The 19,722-nt window shown below is 51.8% G+C and overlaps 1 protein-coding gene across 5 annotated transcripts in view; it reads left to right on the top strand.

The window, feature by feature from the left end:
• P2RY6 (pyrimidinergic receptor P2Y6) overlaps positions 1-15,436 on the top strand; it is a 35,929-nt gene extending 20,493 nt beyond the window's left edge. For 2 of the 5 annotated variants that reach the window (XM_077341210.1, XM_077341214.1), the window contains exons 2-3: positions 8,849-9,077; positions 12,304-15,436. In XM_077341210.1, coding sequence (XP_077197325.1) covers positions 12,370-13,341 — 972 coding nt within the window. In that variant the 5' untranslated portion in view covers positions 8,849-9,077; positions 12,304-12,369 and the 3' untranslated portion in view covers positions 13,342-15,436. Of the gene's footprint in view, positions 1-824; positions 1,077-4,431; positions 4,735-8,848; positions 9,078-12,303 lie in introns of those variants that run through there. The other 3 variants (XM_077341211.1, XM_077341213.1, XM_077341215.1) reach the window with 3 other exon arrangements.
• The last annotated feature ends 4,286 nt before the right edge of the window (positions 15,437-19,722 follow it).

Genomic DNA, 19,722 nt, shown 5'->3' with positions numbered 1-19,722 from the left:
ATGGGAATTGTAGTCCATGGACATCTGGAGGACCACAGGTTGACTACCCCTGTTGTAAAGGACACACCATGGAAACGTGGAGTAAATCAGCTACCCTTGGTCCATCACAGGCAGGGTCTCAGGTGGAGGTCTTTCCCATCAGCCACTGAGTCCTTTTCAGCTGGAGATGCTGCCTGGGATTGAACCTGGGACCTTCTGCATGCCAAGCAGATGCTCTGGCTCCCGGCCATGAAGTTCCCTTCTACTATGGTCCATCCAAGTCAGCAGCTGTTTCTACTCAGACTGGCAGTGGCCCTCCACAGTCTCGAGGCAGGGGTCCTTCACGTCGTCTTCTAGTTAGTTCTTTTAATGGGGAATGCCGGGGATTGAACCGGGGACTTTCTGCAGGCCAAGCAGATGCTCTGCCACTGAGCCAAGGCTCTCCAGGCTCCAGGGAGGCCTATGACATCACCTCCTAGCTGATCCCTTTAACAGGGGCTGCTGGGGATTGAACCGGGGACCTTCTGCATGCAAAGCTGATGTTGTGCCCCTGAACCATGGTCCTTCTCCTTGGTTCTCCCACATCTCAGGAGCGCATATGTGGGAGATTTCCACCCCTTGGACACAACTAATCTATGGTGTTTGTTCCACGTTGGCAAGGCCTTGCGGGCAGTGGCTGTATTCAGGCCCTTTCTCCAGATTTCGTATCCTCTCCCTTCTTTGGCGCCGGTGTGGGTCTTTTTGTGCAAACAGCTGCCGTATCTCAGCAGGCTCCAAAACATCCCTTGGGCGCATGGACTTTATAGAGGGATTGTTGTGAGTGTTCGAGAGGTCAGGGCCGCAGAGGGAGATTTTATTTGTGTTTGTGATCAAAGCAACGCCTTGTTGGGAACGGCCTGACCCTGCGGTCAACCCTCCGACGGGATGTTAGGAACACGCCCCAGTGTCTCCCGTTGACACGCCGCTCCGGAAATGCAGTGCAAGAGAAGGCCGACCCTCTCCATGCGCCTAAAGCCCCAAACATCTGCGAACAATGTTGGAGAAGGTCTTGGGCTCAAAGGGCCTTCTGGAGCGCAAGAACAAGGGCTGGAAGGAAGGTATTTCTCAGCGCAGAATTAGCTGCTGGCTGAGCCCACAGAAACCTCTGGGCTTTATCTCCAATCAGTTTGGGGTTTTAAAGTTTTTAAAAAGCTTTAAGTAGACTCCGGGGAATGGGAGAGGACAGGAAGGCCTGGAGGATCATTGTCCATGGGGTCGCGATGGGTCGGACGCAACTTCGGACCTGACAACAACAACAAAAGCTTTAAGTTGCTCTTTGATAATACAAAAAAGAAGAAAAGGGATCTTTTGCTAGAAGAGGGACGGACCAGAACCAAGAGGATGATATTAATGCAAAAGAAATTCTGTCTAAACTTCTAGATGACGTTCCGGACTGTTAGAGCGGTTTCTCAGTGGAACAGGCTTCCTCGGGAGGTGGTGGGTTCTCCATCTTTGGAGATTTTTAAGCAGAGGCTGGAGAGCCATCTGATGGAGAGGCTGACTCTGTGAAGGTTCAAGGGGGTGGCAGGTGACAGTGGAGGAGCAAGAGGGTTGTGAGTGTCCTGCCTAGTGCAGGGGGTTGGACTAGATGACCCAGGAGGCCCCTTCCAGCTCTATTATTCTAAATTCCGTCTCAACATCCGGAAGACGTTCCTGACAGTCAGAGCGGTTTCTCAGTGGAACAGGCTTCCTCGGGAGGTGGTGGGTTCTCCTTCTGTGGAGATTTTTAAACAGAGGCTGGAGAGCCATCTGACAGAGAGGCTGATTCTGTGCAGGATCAAGGGGGTGGCAGGTTATAGTTGATGAGTGATAGGAACCTCACAGGGTTCCTGTTGTGAGGAGAGTAAGGGAAGGCAATTGTAAGCTACTTTGAGACTCCAGCTAGAGAAAAGTGATAGACAGACAGACAGACCAACTCTTCTTCTTTTTCTTCCCTGGACGTTCAGGGTGGCTCACAGCCTTCTGTATACAGACAAAAATACATTAAAACTGGTTTGAAATCAGTCCAATTAATTTAAGCTAGAAACCATATCAAGAGGTTGCCACTTCCTCTCTGTTGCAGGGATTCCCAACCAGGGTTCTGGGGAAATTAAGGAGCAGATGGCTTGGAATAGGTCCAAGTAAGTCCTTCTCCCAAAGTGTCATGAACAGGTAGAATTCCCTGACGCAAGAAGTGATGGAGACTATAAGTGCAGACAGCGCTGGGATGGGATGGGATAAATATTTGGAGCAGAGGTCCATGAGTGGCTCTCAGCCACAAGGCAGAGATGGAACAATGGGGCAGTGATGTTCTGACTTCTAGGTCAGGGGTAGTCAACCTGTGGTCCTCCAGATGTTCATGGACTACAATTCTCATGAGCCCCTGCCAGCAAACGCTGGCAGAGGCTCATGAGAATTGTAGTCCATGAACATCTGGAGGACCACAGGTTGACTACCCCTGTTCTAGGTGCTTGGGGAGCAAGAATGGGGAGGGTCTACTGGTCGTACAGGTAAGCTTCCTGATGGCACCTGGGTCTTGGCTACTGTATGACACAGTGTTGGACTGGATGGACCATTGGCCTGAACCAAAATAGCTTCTGTTCCTGTGTCCGGGGCAGTGATGCTCTGTCTTCTTGGTGCTTGGGGGGCCAGAGGGGGAGGGCTTCTGGAGCCCCTCTCCATGGCCTCAGGCAGAGGTCTTTCACATGACTTACTACCTGGTCCTTTCAACTGGAGTTGCCGGGGGTTGAACCTGGGACCTTCTGCATGCCAAGCAGAGGCTCGTCCACTGAGCCATGGCCCCTTCACCAGAATCTCAATTCCTGTTCACCCTCAAAGCTCTCTTTGTGACTGTAGGCCAGTTGCCATTTCTGAGCCTAGCCTACCTCATAGGGTTGCTGTGAAAGCAGGGAAAGCCTGGACTCTCTGGAGGAAAACTGGGATTAAATAAAAATGTGACCGATCGAAGCAGGACGACCCCATCAGATGCCGTGTGCTGATTGAGCACAGCGATTCTTGTGTTTGGAATTTACTTTGGCAAGTGGGATTTGAAATCCTAGGAGGCGTCTTGTCCCGTGGGGGCAGGGAGGAAGCCAGCGCCAGGGTGGAGCGGGTCCCTCTGCGCATTTCTCTCCCAGTGGAAAAGCGAGCAAGCTCAAATTTAATCGCTACACAATGACTTAATTGGCTGCTTGTGGAGAGGGAGCCCCAGAGGCCCTCAGCCCTCCACTCCTCCCGCTGGTTTTTACATAACGGCAAATTAATGCCCATTCGCGTTCCCGGACGCTTTAGATACCAAGACGAGGAGGAGGGAAGATCCGCTCTTTCAGTGCAGCCAGAGCAGCCACCTGGTGCCAGGAATTCTTAAGCCGAGATCAAAAGGCAAAATATGTGTGGGGCAGGCATTGAGTTACAGCTGCCAAGGCAGCCCCAGTTCGACGACATCTTAATTATACCAATTAAGCCCTTTTTTCATCAGTCCGTAATGCAAAACCCCTGTTTGGACAGGTCACAAGAGGGGTATGCCCCTGACCAGTTCTTGAACCCTGAACATGTTTGAAAACTTCCTTGAAGGAGATTCCGTGAGGCATGTTTGCTGATTCTGGGAAGGCTCAAGGGGGTGGCAGGTGACAGTGGGTGAGCGAGAGGGTTGTGAGTGTCCTGCATAGTGCTGGGGTTGGACTAGATGACCCAGGAGGTCCCTTCCAACTCTATAATCCTCTGATTCTACCACATGTCATACATTCCCACATTCAGGGGACTCCCCCCCCCTTTGAGAGGACATGTGCCATTTCCTGGTCCAAAGCCCAGTTAGAATGAAAGAATCGTAGACTAATAGAGTTGGAAGGGACCTCATGGGTCATCTAGTCCAACCCCCTGCACTATGCAGGACTGTTCTGGTGCCAGATGCTCCAAAGTGGGCTGTTCATGGGATAGTCACCCAGCCAGACCCTGGGGCCAAGCTGCACCCCAAAAAATTCTTTGGGCCACCCCCAAAGGACACATTCCCACACTCCCATCACATTCTCCCTACCTCAATGTCCCCTGTCCGTATCAAGAGAACATGGTCAGCCTATGCTAGACCCAAGTGAAGAACAGATCCAACTGGAAATATCCATGGCTTTCTCTCTTCCGAAGACAGCTATAATTTGGTTGCACGGGCCAAAAGGTGTCCTTTGTTAGTTTAGAAGTGGAGTTTGGTTGAACTTCCTCTTGCCGAAGCCCAAACATCATCTTTCCCCCCGGATCCTGCTTCCCGCAATCGCCGTTGTGCCAGCCAGCCAGCCCCGTGTCCAGGATGTGGTTACTGGACGGGTCAGCTTTGCTGATGCTATCTGCCATCTGTGTGTCAACTGGCACCTGGCGGGCTGACGTCCCTCCCATGCTTGGACAGTTTCCTTGGAGAACCTATAAAGGCCCGTTGAACTGAGGAAGGCGCAGCAGACGCCGCTGGGGTGTGCGTTTTAGGACAAGAAGAGCTCGTCTTCTCATACCCCTCTTTTCAACAACCAAGGGACTCTCCAAGCGGCTTTCAGTCGCCTTCCCTTCCTCTCCCCGGGGCAGGTGCCCTGTGAGCGAGGTGGGGCGGAGAGAGCTCTGAGAGAACTGGGACTGGACAAAGTTACCCGGTTGGTTGCATGGGGTGGAGGAGTAGGGAATCGAACCCGGCTCTCCGGATTGGAGGGTGCTGACACCAAACGGGCTCTCCTAAGCCATCCCTTTGATGCACGGCTTGAGGTGAGTAGATGGGATGAATGGGTTTAAGCCAGGGGTAGTCAAACTGCGGCCCTCCAGATGTCCATGGACTACAATTCCCAGGAGCCCCCTGCCAGCGAATGCTGGCAGGGGGCTCCTGGGAATTGTAGTCCATGGACATCTGGAGGGCCGCAGTTTGACTACCCCTGGTTTAAGCCGTGGAAATTGGCCACTATTGGTTCCTTTGCAGCAGAACTGGATCTGAAACTATTGCAGTCCATCATAGCGTAGGTATGATGCCATGTTTTGATTGAGTAAATGCCGTGGTCTTGTACAATTCCTCCTCCCATGCCTGTCCTGTGTTCTAGTTCTTTATTTCTGGTTTTTCCTTGCATCCTTTCTTTACAAATCTGGCTGAATAGGACTCAGGGATCCCCATTCCTTCTTGTATCTGATGAAGGCAGCTTCGACTCGAGAGTCACACTCTGGAAATCGAGTTGGTCTCTAAAGTGCCTCTAGACTTCTGTCTTTCTCTTCAAAAAGAGATCAAAAAGGCAAATGGGATTTTGGGCTGTATCCAACGGAGTATCGTGTCCAGATCACGGGAGGTGATGGTACCGTTTTACTCTGCTCTGGTTCGGCCTCACTTGGAGTCCTGGGTTCAGTTTTGGGCACCCCAGTGGAAGAGGGATGTTGACAAACTGGAATGTGTCCAGAGGAGGGCAACAAAGAAGGTGAGGGGTTGGGAGTAGGGTTGTGCGATTCGGCTGGTTCGGCGGCCGTTCCCTCCGGGCGCAGCCAGCGCCACTCCGCGCGGGGGGGAGGGCGGTGCCGGCAGCGGCGTGACAGCGGGCGCAACCACGCAGGCGTGCCTGTGTGGTTGCGCCCGCTGTCACGCCGCTGCCGGCACCGCCCTCCCCCCCGCGCGGAGTGGCGCTGGCTGCGCCCGGAGGGAACGGCCGCCGAACCAGCCGAATCGCACAACCCTAGTTGGGAGACCAAGACGTAGGAGGAAAAGTTGGGGGAGCTTGGTCTGTTTAGCCTGGAGAGGAGGCGACTGAGAGGGGATCTGATAAACATCTTCAAGTATTTAAAAGGCGGCCATGTAGAGAATGGAGCAGAATTGTTCTCTCTTGCCCCAGAGGGACAGACCGGAACAAATGGGATGAAATTAATTAATTCAAAAGAAATTCCATCTAAAGATCAGGAAGAAGTTCCTGACAGTCAGAGTGGTTTCTCAGTAGAACAGGCTTCCTCGGGAGGTGGTGGGTTCTCCATCTTGGGAGTTTTTTAAGCAGAGGCTGGAGAGCCATCTGACGGAGAGGCTGATTCTGTGAAGGCTCAAGGGGGTGGCAGGTGACAGTGGAGGAGTGAGAGGGTTGTGAGTGTCCTGCGTAGTGCAGGGGGTTGGACTAGATGACCCAGGAGGTCCCTCCCAATTCTGTTATTCTATGATTCTAACCCCCAGAATCTCCAGCTAAATGGACCAGGCAGGGGGTGACGGGAAAGACCTCTGCCTGAGACCCTGGAGAGCACCTGCCAGTCTGAGTGGACAATACTTAATTGGATGGCAGCTTCAGGTGTTCATGTGCTCAGGAAGAGAGATCGGGTACCCCACTATGCTCTGGCACTGCAGGACCTAAACCGGCCTTCCCTCCCTGATCCCGCGGTCTTTTGCTGGGTCAGGTGGAGACTGTAGCAGTGCAGCAGGAGCTTCAGAGAATTAGCTCCCCCCTCCTCCATAGCACGTTCCCTGAACTCAGAGGCCTGGAGTGGGGGGGACACTTGGCCTTTTCTTCCAGTGGGGACTCCCCACCCCGGTTGCCCTGTGCTTAATTGCAACCTGATAGTCTCAGGGGGGAAAGAAGAGCTGCTGATTTGGTGCCCACATTCCTAACCTGCCTTTCAGTTGTGAAAAGTCTCCAAGACGGCAACGGCAACCGGAGAAGAGGACAAAAGGCGATGCAGAGAGATCGGTGTAATTAAACAGAGCGTATTGTTGGCTGGATCTCATTTCAAAAACGTGACCCAGCCAGTCATTGCCAGGAGCCCATTGGGTTTAGTGTAGAAAGAAATCCATTGCCTTGAAGCTTGACGCAGCGTCCCCATTCCTCTCCGTTTCCTGGTTCAGGGGGAAATGCTGTTCAAAGCAGTGGCAAAGGTGATCTGACTCCAGTGGCAATAAGAGAAAGAAAATTTTCTTGATACAGGTAGAAGGAGATTTCATTGAGCCAGCCTGGTGTAGTGGTTAGGTGCGCAGACTTCTAATCTGGTGAGCCGGGTTTGATTCCCTGGTCCTCCACATGCAGCCAGCTGGGTGACCGAGCAGTGATATCAGAGCTCTCTCAGCCTCACCCACCTCACAGGGTGTCTGTTGTGGGGAGAGGAAAGGGAAGGTGAATGGAAGCTGCTTTGAAACTCCTTTGGGTAGGGAAAAGCGGTATAGAAGAACTATTCTTCTTCAGTAATCTCAGGGCTCTCTCAGCCTCACAGGGTGTCTGTTGTGGGGAGAGGAAAGGGAAGGCGACTGGAAGCCACTTTAAGACTCCTTTGGGTAGAGAGAAGGAGGAGACTAATTGGTTCTTAGATGCCGCTTTTCTCTACCCGAAGGAATCTCAAAGCGGCTTCGCCTTCCCTTTCCTCTCCCCACAACAGACACCCTGTGGGGTGGGTGAGGCTGAGAGAGCCCTGATATCACTGCTCGCTCAGAACAGTTTTATCAGTGCCGTGGCGAGCCCAAGGTCACCCAGCTGGCTGCATGTGGGGGAGTGCAGAATCAAACCTGTCTTGCCAGATTAGAAGTCCGCACTCCTAACCACTACACCAAACTGGAGTCCTGTGTTCAGTTTTGGGCATCCCAGTTGAAGAGGGATGTAGACAAACTGGAGCGTGTCCAGAGGAGGGCAATGAAGATGGTGAGGGGTTTGGAGACCAAGACGTATGAGGAAAGGTTGGGGGAGCCTGGTCTGTTTAGCCTGGAGAGGAGACGACTGAGAGGGGATCTGAGAACCATCTTCAAGTATTTAAAAGGCTGCCACACGGAGGATGGAGCAGAATTGCTCTCTCTTGCCCCAGAGGGATGGGCCAGAACCATGAAAGCCATTTTAGGTCCTCCTTGGGAAAGAAGAGCTGGGGGTTTTGTACCCCACTTTTTACTACTCGAAGGAGTCTCAGTGCAGCTTACAATCGCCTTCCTTTCCCTACAACAAACATCCTGTGAGGTAGGGTGGGGGCTGACAGTACTGTGAGTAGCTCAAAGTCACCCAGTTGGCTGCACGTGGAGGAGCGGGGAATCAAACCCGGTTCTCCAGATTAGAAACTGCAGCACGTAATCCTGGCACTAAACTGGGAGAAAGGCAGGTATAAATTAAAATGAACAGAGGGAACTAAAGTTACCATAATATCAGTCTCAAAAGCCTTTGCGATGACGTTCATTATGGACCTTCCAGGGAACATTAATCGAAAGAAAAATCAAGATACAAAAGCCATGAATTCTGTCAGGCACGGTTCCTGTAACGCAGGGGTAGTCAAACTGCGGCCCTCCAGATGTCCATGGTCTACAATTCCCATGAGCCCCCACCAGCGTTTGCTGGTGGGGGCTCATGGGAATTGTAGTCCATGGACATCTGGAGGGCCGCAGTTTGACTACCCCTGCTGTAACGGAATATCTTTTCTCCCTAAACTTTTAAAATTCTTTGAGGCGGTGAACAAACATGTGGACAAGGGAAACCCAGTAGATGTTGTTTACCTAGGCCTGCCTTTCTCGTCTTTTCTACCATTGAGAACCTCCTGGAACATTTTTCGGGCGTCAGGAAACCCCAGAAGTTGTTCTGTAATCTGTACTCCTTTGGGTAGAGAAAAACGGCACATAAGAACCAACCCCTCCTCCTCCTTCTCTTCCTTCTTCTTCTTCCTCTTCCTCCTCTTCTTTATTAGAATCCTAGAGTCGGAAGGGACCTCCAGGGTCATCTAGTCCAACCCCCTGCACTATGCAGGACACTCACAACTACCTGCCCACCCACGGTGATCCCAGTTTCATGTCCAAGTGATTCCCCCCTCACCACCACCACCACAAATCTCCAGAATCCAGCCTGGAAGAAATTCCCCCACCATCCCACAGTGGCGATCAGCAATTCCTCTCCTTCTTCTGTTGCAGAGCTGTGGAACCTTCCGAAATATCCATCACTCTAGCGGCCGCTTGGACTGCCTGAAGGGGAAGCAGCAGCTGTTCCTCCACGCGTGGTAATGGTGCCACCTGCTGGCAGTCGAAAATGGTAATTCCTTGAGCGACTCAAGGAAAAGAGCAGACGCTGCCGGATGCAGGCCTCGCTGTATCAGCACTTCCTAAGCCACAGGCACGCCGACAGACCACATCCAGATCCCTGGTATGCTGCTGGTGAACCTTTCTGTCTGAAGTTACCCCGAGTCGCTTCCAGTTTGTGGCGACCCTGTGAATTGACAACATGGGCAGCCTGCGTGTTGTTGTAGAAAAGAGTCTAGGAACACCTTCAAGGCTTAACAAAATTGGGGGCAGGAGAGGAGCTTTCTTGAGTCCCTGCTCACTTTGTCAGATACAGCTAGAATGAAAGTCCACCTGTCCTTCTATCCATCCATCCATCTATCCATCCATCCATCCATCCATCCATCCATACATAGAATCATAGAAGAGTTGGAAGGGGCCATAGAGGCCATCTAGTCCAACCCTCTGCTCAACGCAGGATTAGCCCAAAGCATCCTAAAGCATCCAAGAAAAGTGTGTATCCAACCTTTGCTTGAAGACTGCCAGTGAGGGGGAGCTCACCACCTCCTTAGGCAGCCTATTCCACTGCTGAACTACTCTGACTGTGAACATTTTTTTTCCTGATATCTAGCCTATATCGTTGTACTTGAAGTTTAAACCCATTACTGCGTGTCCTCTCCTCTGCAGCCAACAGAAACAGCATCCTGCCCTCCTCCAAGTGACAACCTTTCAAATACTTAAAGAGGGCTATCATGTCCCCTCTCAACCTCCTTTTCTCCAGGCTGAACATTCCTGGAGAATCCATCCATCCATCCATATACTGCCCTCCCTGAAGGCTCAGGGCAGTTCACATAAAACAGAAACAATACAGATAGCTCAGATTAACAATAATGAATGAAGTGAAACAACAAGATTGCAACATGAAAAAAGGAAGGTTCACAATAGAATGTCAACGGAAAAACAAGGAACCTTCCAAGGCAATATTCTTGTAATTATGTATATATTCAATTCCCATACGATTTCTTTTATATACGTGAAGAGTCAACCGTAACGGTTGGGGAATGGTCTTTGACTAACATTCCCCAGTCCCTTTGAGCCAATGGCCTATTGATATTAAAATACTGATATAAGGAAAGGCTGCAGGATTTTTCCACTATTGTGACAACAAACTTATATTGGAGGACTCAACCACTGAAGAAGATATTGAAAAGGGAAATTATCTGGAAACCGTTATGGTTGACTCTTCATGTATATAAAAGAAATTGTATTGAAATGGAAAATATATATTATTATGAGAATATTGCCTTGGAAAGGTTCCTTGTTTTTCTTTTGAAGTGAAGCAACAAGCAACATGGAGCAGTAGAAAAATGTGGGAAACAGTAAATCAAGATTGCTCCAGATAGGGAGAAAAGAGCAAGACTTGGGTGACAAAATTGGGAGTGGGGTATTGTGCGTCTCTGCCCTGTGGCTGGCCCTGCAGAGGAACTGGCTGGCCCCTGGGTGAGACGGGAGGCTGGACTGGAGGGACCCTCCCTGGCCTGACCCAGCAGGGCTCTTCTGAGGCTCTTCTCAGGGGAAGGCCTCGGCCTCTCTGCCCTGTGGCTGGCCCTGCAGAGGAACTGGCTGGCCCCTGGGGGAGACGGGAGGCTGATTTACGTGATTGGGTGTTCAAAGCTGACTCTCTGATCGACCACTCCTCAATACAGCTATCACAAGCAGCCCCATGGTATAAAACAATTAAAAAAGACCATTCCAGAGCATCATATTTAGTAAATATAACGACACGTAATCTTAGAATGGCCCTAACATCTTTGCGGTTTGAAATGATGCCATCAGCCATGCTCTCTGGGCGATATCTCCGAATACCCACAGCCCAACGCCTGTGCATATGTGGAAATCCATCTGTGGAGGACCTGCCAAACTATGTCTTGGCTTGTCCCCTGTACTCCGAACCCAGGGGCAAATTCCTTGCCAAGCTATTACCAAACTCTCACCCTATTTCTGATTTTAACAAAGTCACCTATCTGTTATCAGATGTCGACCCCTATATCTCTTATAGGGTGGCACTTTTTGCTCTGGCTGCCAGGAAGATTCGAGCTAATGCATTTTTACACGAGCCTCCACCTTGATACACCATTTTATCTCTTTTATTGTAACTTAGTAGTCCATGTTTACATTTTTAGGTACACAATATTGGAGAAATATTGTTTTATTTGTTTATATTTGTGCCATATTGTTTTAATTGTGTTTTGTAATGGCCTTTGGCTACATACAATAAATGTTATCGTATCGTATCGTACAGAGGAACTGGCTGGCCCCTGGGTGAGAGGGGAGGCTAGACTGGAGGGACCCTCCCTGGTCTGACCCAGCAGGGCTCTTCTGAGGGTCTTCTCAGGGGAAGGTCTCGGCCTCCCTGCCCTGTGGCGGGCCCTGCAGAGGAACTGGCTGGCCCCTGGGGGAGACGGGAGGCTGGACTGGAGGGACCCTCCCTGGTCTGACCCAGCAGGGCTCTTCTGAGGGTCTTCTCAGGGGAAGGCCTCGGCCTCTCTGCCCTGTTGCTGGCCCTGCAGAGGAACTGGCTGGCCCCTGGGGGAGACGGGAGGCTGGACTGGAGGGACCCTCCCTGGTCTGACCCAGCAGGGCTCTTCTGAGGGTCTTCTCAGGGGAAGGCCTCGGCCTCTCTGCCCTGTGGCTGGCCCTGCAGAGGAACTGGCTGGCCCCTGGGTGAGACGGGAGGCTGGACTGGAGGGACCCTCCCTGGCCTGACCCAGCAGGGCTCTTCTGAGGGTCTTCTCAGGGGAAGGCCTCGGCCTCTCTGCCCTGTGGCTGGCCCTGCAGAGGAACTGGCTGGCCCCTGGGGGAGACGGGAGGCTGGACTGGAGGGACCCTCCCTGGTCTGACCCAGCAGGGCTCTTCTGAGGGTCTTCTCAGGGGAAGGCCTCGGCCTCTCTGCCCTGTTCCTGGCCCTGCAGAGGAACTGGCTGGCCCCTGGGGGAGACGGGAGGCTGGACTGGAGGGACCCTCCCTGGTCTGACCCAGCAGGGCTCTTCTGAGGGTCTTCTCAGGGGAAGGCCTCGGCCTCTCTGCCCTGTTGCTGGCCCTGCAGAGGAACTGGCTGGCCCTTGGGTGAGACGGGAGGCTGGACTGGAGGGACCCTCCCTGGTCTGACCCAGCAGGGCTCTTCTGAGGGTCTTCTCAGGGGAAGGCCTCGGCCTCTCTGCCCTGTGGCTCGCCCTGCAGAGGACCTGGCTGGCCCCTGGGTGAGACGGGAGGCTGGACTGGAGGGACCCTCCCTGGCCTGACCCAGCAGGGCTCTTCTGAGGCTCTTACATTCCCGTGTTCTTAACTGCTGTGCATCTTCTCACCTGCAGGTTCTGCTTGGCTGAAGGACAACCTGGGATGTGAGTGGAGCCCAAGGAAGACCCGGTAGGTCAGGGATGGATAACTTGACCACCTCTGCCGGTGGGACGAACTCCTGCACTTTCCACGAGGAGTTCAAGCAGATCCTGCTGCCGCTGGTCTACTCCGTGGTCTTCGTGGTGGGGCTGCCCTTGAACTCCGTCGTCATAGCTCAGGTCTGGCTCTCCCGCAAGGCGCTGACCCGCACCACCATCTACATGCTCAACCTGGCGGTGGCCGATTTCCTGTACATCTGCTCCCTGCCCCTCCTCATCTACAACTACTCCCAGAAGGACTACTGGCCCTTCGGCGACTTCACCTGCCGCTTTGTGCGCTTCCAGTTCTACACCAACCTGCACGGCAGCATCCTCTTCCTCACCTGCATCAGCGTCCAGCGCTACCTGGGCATCTGCCACCCGCTCTCCACCTGGCACAAGAAGAGGGGCAAGGGCTTCACCTGGACGGTGTGCGGGGTCGTGTGGCTCCTCGTGGTCACCCAGTGCCTGCCCACCTTCGTCTTCGCCTCCACCGGCACCCAGCGGAACCGGACCGTCTGCTACGACCTGAGCCCCCCGGACCGCTCGGCCAGCTACTTCCCGTACGGCATCAGCTTGACCGTCACGGGCTTCCTGATCCCCTTCGTCCTCGTGGTGGGCTGCTACTGCTCCATGACCCGCATCCTCTGCCAGAAGGACGAGCTGATCGGCTTGGCCGTCCGCAAGAAGAAGGACAAGGCCATCCGCATGATCGTCATCGTGGTCATCGTCTTCGCCGTCAGCTTCTTCCCGTTCCACCTCACCAAGACCATCTACCTGATCGTCCGCTCCTTGTCCGGCGTCTCCTGCGTCACCCTGCAGTCCTTCGCCATCACCTACAAGTGTACCCGGCCGTTCGCCAGCATGAACAGCGTCCTGGACCCGATCCTGTTCTACTTCACCCAGTGCAAGTTCCGGGAAAGCACCCGGCACCTGCTGGATAAAGTCAGCTCGAAGTGGAAACACAACTCCTGAAGGGACGGCGTTGGTCGCTAGTGTCATCACGTCTGAGTGGGCCATTGTGTTGAGGAAGGGGACTGGGTGGGTGGGGGAGGCAGTTGTTTAATAGACACAGGCGTCCCTGAGGTCTGACTGTCGCCTGGCTTTTTGGGAGAGACGCCCAACTCCCCCCCTTCCACCATGCTCTTTGCTGAGACGGACAGATGAAGCTGCCTTAGACTGAATCTACCCACCTCAGTATTGTCAACTCAGGCTGGCAGCTGTTCTCCAGGGTCTTGTTTGAGTAGAAGTCCTTCACATCACCTGTTACCTGGTGCTTTCAACTGGAGTGGGCAGGGATTGAACCTGGCACCTTTGGCGTGCCAAGCAGATACCCTACCACTGAGCCACATGGCTCTGCAGGGCCTCAGGCCTTTCCCATCTCCTCCTGTCTGGCCCTTTTAACTGGAGTTTCCAGGGATTGAACCCGGGACCTTCGGCATGCCAAGCAGAGGCTCTTCCACTGAGCCATGGCCCCTCTCTAAGGCTCTCCAGGGTCTCAGGCCAAGGTCTTTCCCATCACCTTCTGCCTGGCCCTTTTAATTGGAGATGCCAGGGATTGAACCTGGGACCTTCTGCATGCTGAGCAGAGGCTCTGCCACTGGCTGCCCGTAAATTCCTTCTTCTGTGCCTTGGGAGGATCCCTTCCCAGAAGGCCTGAGAATGGCTTCTTCTAGATTTTTTCCCAACGTTTCTCAGCAAAACCATGCGTTGGAGGAGAGACCAAGAACCCAGGTGACGGGGATTAAGCAGGACTGTGATGTAGGTAAAAGGAAAACATTCCAGTCCAGTAGCCGCTTAAAGAACGACTAGGTTTCCAGGGTGTGAGCTTTTGAGAGCCAGCACTCTCTTTGTCAAACCGACATAAAGTTACGTTGACAGAACTTCGTCAGGAAGTTCTGGGGTCTCGGACCCTCTGAGGCCCAGCTGGGAATGGTCAAAGAGAAAGTATTATTCCCGTTCTGTTAAGGACGGATCCCACATCATTCTGAAAGAACAGCTCTATCAGGACTGTGACTCGCCAAAGGTCACCCACCTCGCTGCATGTGGAGGAGTGAGGCATCAAGCCTGGGTCTCCGGATTAGAAGACGCTGATTCAATAGGATGAAATTAATTCAAAACAAACTCCGACTAAACATCCAGAAGAAGTTCCTGAGAGTTAGTTCCTCAGTGGAACAGGCTTCCTCGGGAGGTGGGGGGTTCTCTACCTCTGGAGATTTTTAGGCAGAGGCTGGAGAGCCATCTGACAGAGAGGCTGATTCTGTGCAGGCTCAAGGGGGTGGCAGGTGACAGTGGAGGAGCGAGAGGGTAGTGAGTGTCCTGCACAGTGTGGGGGTTGGACTAGATGACCCGGGAGGTCCCTTCCCACTCTGTGATTCTATGCTCTTAACCACCACACCATGCCTGCTCCATAAGAGACCATAAAAAGGTGGACAGGGTCCTAAAAACATTTCAGCTTGTCATGAATTGCCACTGATTACACCTTCAGCTCTCTCCTGCTACCCTTTTCCCAGGCAGCTCTGGTGGGAACTGGCTTGGTGCTCACAGCTTCTGTAGGGAGCCCTGATTCTCCCCCCTTCTGCTTGCGATGGTTTGGGAAGGATGCATGCAAAGGGGGGCACAGAACTTCAACTTAGCGCAGGCTGGAGGGCCGTCTACCGAATCTGCCCAGCAGGGCTGGGGAAATGTGTTCTTGAGAGGGCATAACAGCCTCAAAGCTGCACATGGTCCGTTCATCCGTCACCTCCCTGCACAGCATGAAATCAGTAGGGAGATTTCAAACTGGGCTACCTAAAGATGTGGTCTTTTTCACTTTCTACTGCAACAAAAGGAAGTTTCTGTCCGCTGTGGCTGCATGAGCCAGGAAAGGATTCAAGGGTGCACCGATCCAGAATCGGCAGAGAAGAAAGAGCTTGGTGGACCGACCGCATCAGCTGTGCTTCGACAGATGCTTCTGGGTGGGGAAGGGGGCCCCGCAAGGATTGGCCCCGTTAGCCAGTGGGAAACGGTGAACGTGTTTCGGCGTGCTTAATTTATTGAATTGTTTTAATAAAACTCCAAACCTGCAGAAGACAGTTTTCACTTTTGCATGTCCTTTGGTAGGGTAAATTGTAATAATTTATTACTCGCTACTCCTAGCACATGGGCTTGTGGCAAGTGACAATAATCAACGCCAACGTCAAATGATAAAATTCATAGAACCATAGAGTTGGAAGGGGCCACACAGGCCATCTAGTCCAACCCCCTGCTCAACGCAGGATCAGCCCAAAGCATCCTAAAGCATCCAAGAAAAGTTCAACCTTTGCTTGAAGACTGCCAGTGTACGAATCTGGAGATCGCTCCTGTAGCCATGCTTGAGACCCTGGCGAGTGAAGGGGAGAGAGTCCATGGCAGAAGGTCCCCGGTTCAATCCTCGGCATCTCCAGGGAGATGATGGGAAAGACCCATCTGAGCCACAGAAGGGTCTGATGCAGTTAAAGAGAAATACTTAAATTCTATTCTGCTTCTCCTTTATTGGCCAGTAAGTGCCACGGAAGGAAATGGATGCTTCAGGAGGTACAACCTCTGCTGCACCTGCTGCAAAGCAATTTTCGTGAAAACCCACACAGCCAACCAAATCTCCAACGGCCAATCAGAAGCCTTGCTCCACCTGGCCCCATCCACTACCTCTAAACACCAGCAAAACAGGCCCCTGCGTTCTAGCATTATGGCATCATAACAGTTGCTGGTTTTTAGAAGGACAAAATTTGAGCCCAGTAGCAAGACCAACGTCTTAAAGGTGCTCCCGGACTCAAAATTGGTTCTGCTGTTTCGGACCAACGTGGCTACTCACTTGAATCTAAGTTTATGGTTTTTAAAAGAAAGGCCTGACAACCAGGTGGGAAAAGGGCATCAGTGCAGGGCTGAGAACAGGAAAATGTCCCATCCAGATCTGGTGATAATACACTCAGGAGAACCTTTTGGTGCGCTGATGAATTAATGTATGAAAGAGTTACACACGGGAAGCATATATAATAATATAAAAGATGTAGCCCAGTAGGTGTGCAATCCCCCTAAATACTCATATCCAAGTTTTCAATCTGCTCAGTCGCAGCTGGGGAGCATACAAAGAGCTCGGTCACACCTCCCTGGAAAGCAGGATGCTCACGTTCCTGTGACAGAGGGAAAATAGTTTGGCAGGCTGCAGTACAAACACATTTGGGACCTGGTATTCTGCCCCATTTTAACAATCGGTCTGCATGCACCACTGCCAAAGGCGGTTTGTATTCTATTGGCCATCTTCCGTAATTTACCTGGCAAGTCAAATCCTGCAGACCTCTTGTAGCCATTTTCTCAGGTTATGGGTTTCAGGTGGAACTTGTTTCATTTATGTTTGAAGTGTTGGATTTGTGCAAATTTCATTGCCAGGTGTTGGGATTTTAGTCTGGAGAGGCCTGAGTTAGCCATGTCTTCCTGGAAGGGCAGTTCTTTGTTTTGGGGAAAGAAGAAGAGCTATTCTTTTGTACTTGCTCTTGAAGACTTGAAGGAATCTCAGAACAGCTCACAATCCCCTTCCTCTTCCCACAGAAGACACCCTGTGAGGTAAGTGGGTCTGAGAGAGCTCTGAGAGAACTGTGACTGACACAAGTCACCAGCTGGCTGCATGTGGAGGAATGGGGAATCAAACCCAATTCTCCATATCAGAGGCTGTTGGTTTTAACCATGACACCAAGTTAGAGGATAAAGGAAAACCTGGAACAAGGAAGTTTAAAGAGTGACAACAATTTATTATAATACTATAAGAATCTCTTGCATCAAGGTAGTAGCTCCTAACCTTTTAAAAAAAGAAAATCTCTCAAACTTTTATTGCAGGATTGTAAAGAGATAGCTACAGATTGTCCATTTCTCCTTACAACTCTGCAATGAAAAGGGCTAGCAGCAAGTTTTTTAGAAGAAAAGAAAGCCGAGAACTAGTAAACTGCACTACATCACTCTCTTATAACCCAGCATTTTATGATCTAGCGTTTTAAAAAGATTAAGCAGCCACTGAGAGTACAACATGATTTAGTTTTATTATTGATGTGGAACATCTACTGGTGCGGTCCCTGTCACGAAAGTGATAGCGGACGTGACATCCGTTGTCCCACAGCAGCGGCACCAGACCAAGGTGCACTCATTGGTCTGGTGCTGGTGCCAGTCTTCCAAGGTGGCTCCCGCCCTCAGGAGAGCAGGGATGGCCTTGGAAGACACCTGGCAGCACGGACGGGGCCCAAGAGACGACTGGGCCTCAGTGCTGGGCCTTGCTACTCAGGCGCTGTAGCTGCCAGACTTCCGAGGCCCAAAGGCAAGGCAAGAAAGGGAGTGAGGACTGGGGGGGGGGGGAGTCTGGGTGGTGTGTCTGGGGGGGTGGGTCAGCAGGGGACAAGGATTTGCCCCCCTTTTGTAGATATTCCACATAAGGCGTGAGAATCCTTGTCGGTAGATTTTTTGAGGGGTATTAGCAGACGCACCAGAAATAAACAACAATGCGAGGATAAACAAACCCAGCATGAACGAGCAATGAGCAACGTGGTACGGAAGTCTGAGTCTCTCAACCCTTTAGTTAAGGACCTGTTTTGACTTCTTCTTTGCCCAGCATCTTTGCCATTAACCCCTCTGGTTCTCCAACAATTTATAGGAGCAAGGGGGTCACAAAGGAACGCCCTATGGACAGCAATTGCCATGGGAAACAATTCCTGACACACCCACACACCCAGTGTGGCTGTTGCTGTCAATTAGTTACTCATTAAAGGCCGGGAGAGGTTCTGTTTCTCAGCTCCTCTGCTTTTAATGGGTTTTCTCTGCTGGGGGTATTTGCTCGTTACACTATAACTAGCAAAGGTGCAGTCTCACCACTCCTTGGAGTGCATTTGGATATCTTCAGGGGAGCAAAGGAGGAACTTGCACCATGCTGTTCACTGAGCGTCGCGTGGCTATATGGAAGAACCTGGTTCAGGGCTGACTAGGAGAACTTTAAATTTTTGCACAATTCCATGAAGCTGCCCTATACTGAATTATAATCTTGATTCATCTCAGGTTGAGGTCTTGTCTTCTTTTTCAGTGATACCAGGGCTCTGTCAGCCCCACCTCCCTCACAGGGGGTCTGTTGTGCGGGAGAGGAAAGGGAAGGCAATTGGAAGCCGCTTTGAGACTCTTTCTGGTAGAGAAAAGCGGCATATAAGTACCAACTCTTCTTCTTCTTCAGTAATATCAGGGCTCTCTCAGCCTCACCCACCTCACAGGGTGTCTGTTGTGGGGAGAGGAAAGGGAAGGCGACTGGAAGCCACTTTGAGACTCCTTCGGGTAGAGAAAAGCAGCATCTAAGAACCAACTCTTCTTCTTCTTCAGTAATCTCAGGGCTCTCTCAGCCTCCCCTCCCTCACAGGGTGTCTGTTGTGGGGAGAGGAAAGGGAAGGCGACTGTAAGCCACTTTGAGACGCCTTTGGGTAAAGCGGCATATAAGAACAAACTCTTCTTCCCCTCCCCTCCTGCCTGGTCCTTTTAACTGGAGATGCTGGGGATTGAACCTGGGACCTTCTGCATGCCAAGCTGAAACATTTCCTCTGAGCCATGGCCTCTTTTCAAAGCTCTCTAAGGTCTGAACTAGTAGTCTTTCTCATATCTACTGCCTGGTCTTTTAAACTGGAGATTTAACCTGAGACCTTCTGCATGGCTCTTCTACTGAGCCATGGCCCCTCCCCAAAATGCTCCAGGTGGGTCAGAATATACCTGAATTGGGCAAAGGTATTCTATATGTGCTTCATGTTGGATCAGCGTCCCTTCCCTCAAAGCGTTCCATTGCCAGCTGCAAACATTTGGATTCTGGAAGACCTATTTTAGCAAAATCTCTCTCCCCTGCCCCCTTTTGCTCTTATCTAGCCTCGACAGCTGAGGGAAGCCTCTGCATTCAGTAGCAGTCAACCTTTGGATCCCAGAAGCAGGAGGCAACCTCAGGAGAACGCTTTGGCCTCAGTGCCGTGTTTTTGGTCATCCAGAGGAAATGTTTGACCGCTGCATGAGGCAGGATGCTGGACAAGATGGACCCCTGGGCTGATTCCTGAGGGCTTCTCTTGTCAGGGGAAGGCCTCGGCCTCTCTGCCCTTGCTGGGCATTCGCAGCCTCAGCCTTTAAAAGAGCGAAGGAAAAATGGATTTCCTTCAGACAGGGATTTTCGTGGCTCTGGGGAGGAGCTCAGCCGGGCTTCCTTCCCCCTGCTTTTAGAGAGAGCCTGAGGGGTTGGCTGAGGGGAGAAAGCGTATTTTGGGGTGACAAATAGATACCCTGTGAGGGACCTGTCATTGCTGACTGGCATTTGATTTGTGGGTTCTCTGTGAGAGG

This window comes from Paroedura picta, chromosome 6, assembly GCF_049243985.1.
Source record: "Paroedura picta isolate Pp20150507F chromosome 6, Ppicta_v3.0, whole genome shotgun sequence".
NCBI classification, from domain to species: Eukaryota; Metazoa; Chordata; class Lepidosauria; order Squamata; family Gekkonidae; genus Paroedura; species Paroedura picta.
Note: the sequence above shows the minus strand (reverse complement) of the source record. Positions and strands in the feature narration are given on the sequence as shown.